General features: G+C 34.4%; 2 protein-coding genes across 4 annotated transcripts; one reads left to right on the top strand and one right to left on the bottom strand.

Moving 5' to 3' along the window:
* The first annotated feature begins 914 nt into the window (after positions 1-914).
* On the top strand, positions 915-2,857 carry LOC107902020 (aquaporin TIP1-2). Its single transcript, XM_016828242.2, has 2 exons — positions 915-1,718; positions 1,813-2,857. Exons 1-2 carry the CDS (start codon positions 1,569-1,571, stop codon positions 2,647-2,649), a joined length of 987 nt encoding a protein of 328 aa, XP_016683731.1. The 5' UTR covers positions 915-1,568; the 3' UTR covers positions 2,650-2,857.
* A 1-nt stretch (position 2,858) lies between these two features.
* LOC107902021 (uncharacterized) lies at positions 2,859-5,722 on the bottom strand. Of its 3 annotated transcripts, XM_016828245.2 has the most exons (5): positions 5,443-5,722; positions 3,977-4,273; positions 3,691-3,897; positions 3,425-3,553; positions 2,859-3,240 (listed from the first exon to the last, which is right to left on the bottom strand). In XM_016828245.2, the coding sequence occupies exons 2-5, from the start codon at positions 4,187-4,189 to the stop codon at positions 3,034-3,036; spliced, it is 756 nt and encodes a 251-aa protein (XP_016683734.1). In that variant the 5' UTR covers positions 4,190-4,273; positions 5,443-5,722; the 3' UTR covers positions 2,859-3,033. The 3 variants fall into 3 exon arrangements, with proteins under 3 accessions (XP_016683734.1, XP_016683733.1, XP_016683732.1); XM_016828244.2 differs by lacking the exon at positions 5,443-5,722 and having other exon boundaries at positions 2,859-3,231; positions 3,977-4,486; XM_016828243.2 differs by lacking the exon at positions 5,443-5,722 and having other exon boundaries at positions 3,977-4,462.
* Between the last annotated feature and the right edge of the window lie 5,024 nt (positions 5,723-10,746).

The raw sequence follows: 10,746 nt of genomic DNA, 5'->3' as shown, positions 1-10,746 counted from the left end.
CCAGATTTTCAATGTAGAAGTTGTAAACAATTTGGCCATATGGAGAAGGTATGCAAGAACAAAGGGTGAACTCCTCAACAGAATACGCAGGCTTAGGCAGCTGAAGGAGATCACATTCAAGAGGAGTAGGTGTTCACAGCCACAAGTTTTGCATCAAAAAATCAGAGTCGCGAAAGGTTGGTTGATCGATAGTGGATGCACCAACCACATGACCTCAGATGAAAACATCTTCGGGAAGATTAACAAAAGATGTGATCTTAAGGTGAGGATTGGTAATGGCGAACTCTCAGAAGCTAAGCGAAGAAGGGATGTGTTGGTCAACATTCCAACAGGTACTAAGGAAATTACAGATGTGCTTTTAGTTCATGAAATAGATCATAATCTTCTTAGCATTGGTTAATTGATGGAGAAGAAATACATAGTTGTTTTCAAAGATAAATGTTGCACTATATTTGATTCATTAGGATAGGAAGTGATCACAGTCTCAATGAATAATAAAAGTTTTGTGCTGGATTGAAACTTTGAGCTTATACCAGTTCAATGGATAAATCATATAGTTGGCACAAAAGACAGGGACATGTGAACTATAATTCCCTTAGTCAAGTGTGCAAGTCAAAACCGGTTGAGAAGATGACTAAAGTTGAAGATAAAGATGAAGATGAAGGTTTTGATGATCTTCCTGTTAAAATCAGGCCTATTGTTGAAACTTATCACAGATGTAATTTAACAGTATTGGAGCATGCAATTTTTGAAGAAGTTGCACGAGAAAACAACATTGGAGTTTGTTGCAAGATGGTCAAGAAAGAGTGGTCGGAACTCGAAAAAAGTGCGAATTGACAAATATGCAATCTATGAAAAGTGGAAGCTGCAAACTGAATGAAATATTTTACCACCCTCGGGTTTATTCCTATGCCTTCTCTTTGAAATATTTTGTTTGGTAGGATTTTTCTATGTTTTCTGTAATATAAAATTCCTAGGTAACTATTTTAAGGGGGATTGGAGTATTAGCTGGAGTTGATTACTGTTTAGTGATATAATAAAATTGACAATTTCAAAGTATAGATGACAGGTGTGAAGTGTAAAACGCCAAGATTAAGCATCGACTGCTATATAAGTTAAGGATGCTTCATTTTTTAATAAACCTAGAGTAAGCATCTTAGTTGATCTAAAATGGATATCCTTATCGGATAAAAAGGCTTTTTGGATCGTGGTGGGTTTACTTCTGCACCTCCAACAAAATTTGCCTAAAGCATATTACACAAGATATACTTCCATTGTTAGTTTCTTTGGTGTTTTGCATTTGGTCTTTGCCAGAAACCAGATCAGATTTCGTCTTCTTGTAACTGGCAACTATGGAATGGATTGCTAATGTTTCGTTTCTGAATTGCAACTATCACTTGTAATATTATGGGACTTGGCCGTTTAATATAAAAGCCATGGCAGTCACAGTGTGACAATCTTTGGTCGTATTCTTTCACCATATTATATATATAATGGATTAACCATTAATGGTTTCTTCATCCGGCAAGCATTATTTCTTGTAAATAGTCTCGGATATTTTTCAAGACATGGATTCCATTCTCTCTCGCGGATCTGATCATAATCTTCCAACAGCAAGTTCAGCTGAAAATCACGAGACAAGGCTCCCAAAGGAATCTAAATCTATAAAAGCGACGTTGTTTGGTTGCATTGGTGCCCGTGAGTTTTCCTCACCAGAGGTAATGATCTTCTTCCACAAATGATTTATTCTGCTTGATTCAATTTTCAGAAGAAAAGGGCTCTAATGCTTCCCTCCTCATTCGTTTGTTTTAGATGTGGAAGGCAGCACTCACAGAGTTGGTGGCGACTGCTTCACTAATGTTCACATTAACAACATCCGTTGTCGCCTGCTTGGACTCGAACGAGTCTAATCCCAAGCTTCTTGTCCCATTTGCAGTATTTATTATTGCCTTTCTGTTTCTCATGGTGACAGTTCCTCTTTCAGGTGGACACATGAGCCCAGTTTTTACTTTCATTGCTGCCCTCAAGGGCATCATATCTCTAGCACGAGCTTCCATCTATATCTTGGCCCAATGTGTAGGCTCGATAACAGGTTTTCTCATACTCAGCAGTGTGATGAGCCATGACGCAGCAAAAAAGTATTCCTTGGGAGGTTGTACCATTGATGGAAACGGGCCAACCTCTGGGGTTAGCTCTGGGACGGCATTGATGTTGGAATTTTGTTGTACATTTGTGGTGCTTTTTGTTGGTGTAACCATAGCATTTGACAAGAGAAGAAGCAAAGAACTAGGGTTAGCTATGGTTTGTGCAGTGGTGGCAGGGGCGATGGCACTAGCAGTTTTTGTGTCCATTAGTGTGACTGGGCGGGCTGGTTATGCCGGCGTGGGGCTTAATCCTGCGAGGTGTTTAGGCCCAGCCTTACTGCGAGGTGGTTCGTTGTGGGATGGCCATTGGGTCTTTTGGATAGGACCTTGTTTAGCTTGCATAATTTATTATGGCTTCACCAAGGGCTTACCCAAAGAAGGCCTTGTTTGGGAAGATGAAAAGCATGACATTAAGAATTTAGCCGCTCCTACACTTTGTTGTTGGGGACCTAGAAGTAGGACAAGTCAACTTAATGGGAACGTTTTGGAAATTGTGAGACGCTGAATCACTGATGGAGGCTACCGCCTACCAGGTGGAGTGTATTATTATTCTCATGGGAGACTGAATATATTTATCTCCAAAAGATTAAATCAGAGTAGCAAATTGAATAAAATTGGATGTTCTCTATATATTGGTAATTGGTGTGATCATCATGGACAATTTCTAGGGCTGTACCTGTATGAAAAGAATGTCAATGCTCCAAATAATGTCTGTTAGCTGATAAAACATGCATTAGGTTTAGTTACGTTAAGAGTAACATATTTCATTAACACAACCCAGTAAACTGCACAACAAATGACTTAAGCTAGTAGGTAAATGTACTTGATTAAACCAGAATTTATTGAACCTTTTTTTATTTCATGACACCTGATATGTGATGATAGGCAACTAGGTTGATGCCTGTAAAAGCGATAAGGATGATGGAAGGGGCTCATGAACAACAGAATTCGAAGAAACCGAGATGGGATTTCCCTCCAACTGCAGCATGATGCTCCCCATGATCTCTGTCAATAGTTTCGTGAACTCATCTTCTTTAATCATCTTCCCATCATCCGCGTCTATCCTGTTGAGAACATCAGCAACAACCTTGTCCATCTGGTGAATTTCAAAAAAGAGTTTTAGTTAGTGGAGTGAAAAAAAAACAAAGGTGTTTTAGGGCATGCCAATCTAGCAACCCTCCGGAAACCAGAGCTGAGTGTTGCAGTTTGCAAGCTTTTTGTTATGTATTGATGAATGTGAAGATGCAGGCGATCGAGATGTGTGGTTGCAATACCAATACCTGTTCAACAGCACCGATTTGAGTTAATCCAACTGATGGAGCCACTACATCTAGCACCACACGTAAATACTCCTTTGATATTTTCCCATTGCGATCCTTTGGCACATTTTCTAAACCTACATTCAGCAACTGTATTGCGAAAATGAAAGACTTGGTTCAGTAATGGCGGCACAAGAGAAAATGTAAAATCCGACATAAATATATACACACAGGGAAAACTAGGGTAAGACAAGAAAATACGAAAGCATGTATATGTATGTATATACCTTGTCTAATTCAAACTTGTTGGATAGTAGTCTTTTAATGCCACTTCCATCAAAGGTGTTTTCACTATGAGCAACAATCACAGGCTCCTCCTTGAGATTTTGAGCAACACGCTTAGCTACTTTCTTTGATTCTTCCAAGAAGGTTTCTTGAGAGACAGGTTGGTCATCCCATGATTCCAAAGCTGGTTCCACTATGTTCCTCATAACCTACACAAGCAGAAGAAAGACCAAATTCACATTCTCCTAATATTACTGACTGAAACGAAAGGTGTAAAAAGCCAAATACCCAAGAATCTGACGAAGGGGGCATTCCTTGATCAACTGTAAGTTTCTCCAAAGCCTTAGTAATACAATCACGCAACGATGCATCTTCACACTCTATCTGTGAAAATATAGACACCATCTCCGCTTCATAACTTGGACCATTGATGAATTCCAACAGATCTTCTCCATCCATACGGAGGATCACAATAGGATCCCGCTTCAAACCTGCAGCCATACCAAGTAGAATATCTGAAAGAGCCTCTTTAAGCCCAGTTTTGCTCACCTTTTGTTGTTTTCCATGGGTGAATTCTTTCAAAACCTGAAAAACATTTCTAAATAATGTCAGCTTCCATATCCCATCACCACTCTGATGATCCATCGTGTGATGATTTCAGTTCCTAATTCCCGATCTCTATTCACAACCTATAAACACATATGCAGAACCAGAAGCTTATGCGCTTATTTTATACGCTAATGATCGGAAATCATACTGGCACTGGTCCTGGACGTGGTCCAAGTCTTACCTGTTTTTATATTTCTCTATCATGAGAATAGTGCTCAATTGTCTCGTCTCCAATTTTTATCAACTCATTCTCCTAAAGGAAAGAGGGGACCCCCCGATAACTACCTTTATAGTGTATATGACCATATTGATCTCATTATTTAAAGGGAAATTTGAGTAAACGATTCACGAATTAGGTATAAAAGTGGAAGATGGTCCAATATTGAAGCAAGTACTTGCGTTTTCCCCACTAATCATGACATTCAAAACATACAAACAAGGCTTTCATTAATTTAATCTTAGTCCGAAGTGTGGCTTGATTGTGCACTTTTGGCCAATGGTGTCACAGTTTGATTGGATAACGAGGCAAGCAAAGTCTTAAATTAATCATTCATGGCTTGTATGCAGAATAAAGTTCCTAAAAGACAACCCTAGTTTCCACAAGATTCGTCACTAGATTCCTTCCCATATATGAAGATAAAAGGAAAAGGTAAAGCAAGTGTGAGTGGGAGAATAGCAGAAAGTCGCCCATATAACACCGACTGAATCAATCCATAGGTCGATTGTTCTCGAGCAAGTTAGAAATGGAAATTTTGACAATTAAATACCCCTTACAAGTCAATTGGTCAAAGCCTCAAAGGACAATGGGTTTTTTATACTTGTGACCTTGGTGGCTGACTGCCTGTATGTTATCCATTAATTTACAACTTACAAATGATACAGCGACAGCTAAAAGGTTGGATTATTGGAAACTGTAAGATTAGCAAATAAGATTACATTTTTTTTTATACTTGGTGCATCTAGACTTGGCTTCTTGTTTTTTTTTTTCTAAGATGATAGCATTAAAATTCGTTTAATAGAAATTCTCTTGTTACCTGTCTTAGCTAGGAAAAGAATCCTAACATGCATGAGCTTTACTTAAAGCACGAAAATAACCAAGAAAGAGATAGAAAATGAGGTAGGTGGGGTTTTGGGACAAGACAAACCTCAAAGTAAATAATATGATCTGAAGAACACTAAGCAGCCAAGCCAAGAGAGGCACTGACATCAACAACACCAGGTTGTACTGTAAATGCTTCACAGAAAGCTGACCATCACTGTCCTTACCAAGCTCCCTTGAACTTAAACTTCTTTAGGGAGGTTCCTCCTGTCCTCTACTACTTGTCTGCATTAATTCTCTTTTAGAACAAAAGCGGGTGGCTGTCTTGTGAGTTAAACAGCTAGGCCTCTTTATTTTTGCAGTGGCCTCTGAGTCAAATACGAATGGCCTTTTGACGGGTGCTTCTTTAGGCTGTTTTATATACAAGTCTCGATTTGGGGGTAGGACACGTGGGATGGTAGTGAGCCTCCGATAAGGGAAGTTAGATATGGGGAGCACAAAAAGTCCATCCCTCCTTTTTTACTTTTGTCACCTTCCCCCCACTTCGTGGTGACGCGTGGATTACTGTTGAGATTTTCTTTACCCTCGATGGATACGTGGTAATCAAATGTTGATGGAAGCCATTTTAAAATTTTATTTTGGATAAACTCTCACTTTAGTCCTGTAAATCTTTGTTTTTATCTTTGTTTGAAGTCATTCAATCGGTGACTCACAGCCAGGGGTAGCAGGTAGAAAAATTTTCATTTAAGTTTTCTTATAATTTATAAAATTTTAAATTAATAATAATAAAATTATATTTTATTTCTTTAAAATTAATAAAAATTTATTTTAATTTTTTAAAATTTATAAAAATAAAAACTATTAAAACAATAAAATTATAATTTTACTACATAAAAATATATAATCTAATTATACCCCTTAAAATAATTTCAACTTTATTAAGTGCAACCATGTTAAGAATATCAACTAGACCTAACCCTCAAATATATATAATTACTTATCTTTTCTATTTGTAAATCATCTTTTATTTTTTCTTTTCTTCCTTTCTTTTAAATTGTTAGTTTTTCATAACACAATTATTAGTTTTTTTTCCAAACATCAAGTTCAATTAACATAATTAATTTATAATATGTTATATTTTTATAATAAAATTATTGAACACTTGATTTTATATGATAAAATAATTGAATATTATTTTTATGCTAATAAGTGACAATTAAAATTTTTAATTTTAATGACAATATAATTAAAATATTTCGTTACGATAAAAATTTACTTAACAATAAACTAATAATTTATATGGACATCAATGTTTTTGGAACTAAACTGATACTCGAATTGGCTAGGTAACTGGTTCCGATTCAACAATTATTATGCATTATTGAAATTCATAAAAATAAAACAATCATTAAAAATTATAAAATCCGGTTTAGTCAGTTCGTATCGATTTGCAGTCAATCATTTTTTTTGCCTTGTTCTGGATTGATGTACCGACGATTGTCGGTCCAATCAATATGGCTAGTCGGTCCGGTCTAATTTTGAAACATTAATTGGATGCAAACATTTAAATTACGTAAATATATAATTATATGGAGTGTAAAACAAACTCAAACTCAAAATCGAAGTCAAAATAACCTGAACTTGAAAAGATCCAAACCCGAAATAACTCGATTTGAACCCACCCAAACCCATCGATTGCCACCTCTATTATTAATCATACAATCATTAATTATATAAACGTAATCAAATGAATTATATTTAGTCATACATTTAATGATCCAATTGAATTGTTTCTATGCTAGTGTAATGACATTATGTGCATTTGCCAATTATGTATATAATTGAATGAATTATAATATTAATTATATAATCTTTTATCGAATTGAGTTTAAGTACTATGTATAAATATAATTTAATGAATTATATAATTAATCTTACATTTAATGATCCAGTTGAATCATTTATGTACTAGTCTACTGACATTATGTGCATACACATTTCCTAATTATGAGCCTAATTGAATGAATTATATAATTAATCGTACAATTATTAATTCAATTAAATCAGTGAATGCATGAATGTAATGACATTATGGTGAGTAAGTAATTTTAAGAGTATTGATCAATTATACCTTCCTCAACCAAATGAATTATTATATTGATACTACAATCATTTATCCAATTGAACGACTTATATATAAATAATCTTAAGAGTATTGATCAGATCAAAATGCATTTCAGTTTGAATTTGAATTATTTCGAGTTTAGTTTCATGTCAAGTTTAAATAATGTTGAGTTTTAATATTTTTATATGTAAGCCCAAAATGATATAAATTCGAAATGATTCAAATTTGAAAACATTAAAACTTGCTTAGATCCAACTCTAACTTGAGTTCGGACTAAAACTCGAATGTTAATTTTGTAAATAACACATTTAACTTCAATTTTTTTAATTTTTGAAAATTAAATAAATCTTACAAAATCAAAACCAATGAAAAATTGATCTAATTAAAATACGGTCATAAATTCATTTGAATCCAAAAACTATTCCATTTTGAATTCATAGAAAATAATTTTATAATTAAAATTAATAAAATAAAACCTTAAAAAGCCAACTTTCTTAGTTGGTCAAATCTTTTAAAAACCGAATGAAGATTGTGAGGCTGACCTCACCTCTTGATCTGTCATAATTTGATACGTCAAATTAGGCTCTCCATTACACTTAAAGAGCTTATTCTCAAGCAATTTAGGTGCCTTTTATTTACTTTTGTCGACTTTTAGTTTTTATTGTTAATAAATTATTTTTGTGAGTTTTATGCTCTTTTGAGACCCAGATTGGTCAGTCGTGCCATGGGGAACCTAACAATATAATTGAGTAGTGTAAGGGGTCAATAATGGCTCGAACTTGAAGAAAACATCACCTAAAAGGGGTATCACGATATCGAAGTTAGGGTTGAAATGAAGAACAGTGAGGTCATTTCTAGTGGTATTGCGATACCGAGACACCCCATGACCCTTCAATTCAAGACTACCATGGTATCACAATTCCGCTGCCTGACGGGTGATAACATTGCAGGGGCAATTTTGTGTCCAAACAAGCTTAAGTCTTTGTTTTCATTTAGGGGCATAATAGTTAATGTTAGGTTAAATGTTAGTAGACTCTAAATACCACTTTATAAGCCTTTGAATTCAGATTTTGTTGGCTGAACATTTTCTTCTAAGTTTTCATAGTGTTAGGTTAGGTTATGTAACATCCCATTTTCAGTGAAATCGGAACAGTGGTTTCGGGACCATAAATTCGAGTCCGTAAAAAATTTATTTTAATATTATTGCATGGTCTGAATTATGATAGGAATGTCATATGAAAATTTTGTTAAGAAAATTTTACCGATTACATGTTTAATTGATAAAAGGACCAAATTGCATGAAATGCAAAAGTTGAGTTCTAGTAGCTATAAGTATCAAATAGCTATGGAATTCAAAATTAGAGGTCATTATATGAAAAATAGACCATTAAGAGGAGTTAGTAGATAAGTATGATGATTCATCCATAGAAAATTAATAAAAGAAAATGATAAAATTGGAAAGATGATAAATAATAAAATAAAACAAAATATCATCATTTATCATCTTTCCTAAAATCAAAAGATATGGAAATCCTAGTTTGAAGCTTGAAAATAGAAAAGCTTACTTTGGCTCAATTAGGTGAGTTTTCAAGTCCTGTTTTTAGTAATTTTCAAATTTTCGATATCGTAATAGCTTAATCTAGCTATCTTGGGGATTAATTTGTAAAGTTATCAAAGTGTTGGGATTTTTCCATAGATGAATATAGTTGAATTATGAAGTTTCATGGTAGAAAATAAAAGATTGTTGATAAATAAACAACTTTTGTAAAGGGAATTTTGATGAAATTATGATTTAGGGACTAAATTGAAAAGTTATAAAATTCATGGAAAAATTATAAATTTTATGAAATACATGGGCTGTTAATGTTACATGTAAAAATTTTCTAGGCTTGGAATAAGGATTAAATTGCATGAATTTCATTTTCCGAGCCTAGAGATGAAATCGTAATTAAATAAAAGTATGAGGGTAAAATGATAATTTTACCTAAGATGTGAATTGGATTGAATTGAATATGAATTGTACTAAATTGAGCTAAATTTACTCGTATAGATCCAAATATACCAAATACGAAATTTGATCGAGGAAAAGAAAAAGTATCAGATTAGTATATTACTATTCATGAACACTTGTCAAGGTAAGTTCGTGTAATTAAATTTTTGTATATTTATATGTTTGAATTGAATGTTGTATATGTGAATTTTGTAATTGCTATTTATATGAAATTGATTACATATCCGACAAAGTCTGATAAATGTTAAGTTCCGTTTGAAAAGATGAAATTTCGATGGATACAGGTTTCCCGAATTGGTTGTGATCCTGCATATATTGCGGACACACCACAGCTCGAAAGAGCGTCCCGTTATTAGCCCTCTCGAGCTTCTCGTTATATGGTTCTTGCGAGCTTCCCGTTAATAGCTCTTCGGAGCATCCCAATTGGTTGTGATCTTACATGTGTTGTGGACACACCGCAGCTCTTATGAGCGTCCCGATATATGGCTCTTCGGAGCTTCCTGACTAAATGCGCTTTCATGAGCTTTCAGATTAATGGATCTCTAGAGCTTCCCGATATTGGCTCGCTTGAACCTTTCTATTATTGGCTCGTATGAGCTTCTTGTTAATGGCTGACATGAGCTTCCCGTTATATGGTTCGAGAAAGAGCTTCCTGTTTATGTGCTCGTATAAGCATCCCGAATATGATTTGACGGATTACAGTTTTGTACACTTCAAGTGTACTACCTGTGTATCCACCGATATTTCAAATAAATTCAGCGGGAAAAGTTCCGACATGGAATAATCTGAACTTGAGATGAATTATTATGGAAATGTATATGTTATATGAATATATGATGTGGAAAACATATGTATATGAAAATTGTTACATGATGAGCTCATCCTTATTTCTTGATATTCACATGAAGTACATGACTAACATGTTTCTTGAGGTTTTTTGTGTTTAGGAAAATTGCCAAATTTATTTGGATGAATTTTGCTTGCTTACTTTAAAGGTAAATGAATGGTAAGTTAATTTCCTGTTATACGAACTTACTAAGCATAATATGCTTACTCTATTTTATTTTCCTCTGTTCTATAGTAATTCAGAAGCTCATTGGGTTGAAAGCTTGACAGAGATATCATCACACTATCCATCGGCTCATCTCGGTATATTTAGTAAATCAACTTTGGTTATAATGGCACTAGCCATTGGAATGGCTTGTGATGGACATGTTTTGATGTGAATATAAGAGGCTATATCATGTTTGATATGTGTTTGAAATGGTTGATTG

This window comes from Gossypium hirsutum, chromosome D12 (genome assembly GCF_007990345.1).
Source record: "Gossypium hirsutum isolate 1008001.06 chromosome D12, Gossypium_hirsutum_v2.1, whole genome shotgun sequence".
Lineage (NCBI taxonomy): Eukaryota > Viridiplantae > Streptophyta > Magnoliopsida > Malvales > Malvaceae > Gossypium > Gossypium hirsutum.
This window is presented reverse-complemented; position numbering and strand designations above follow the sequence as displayed.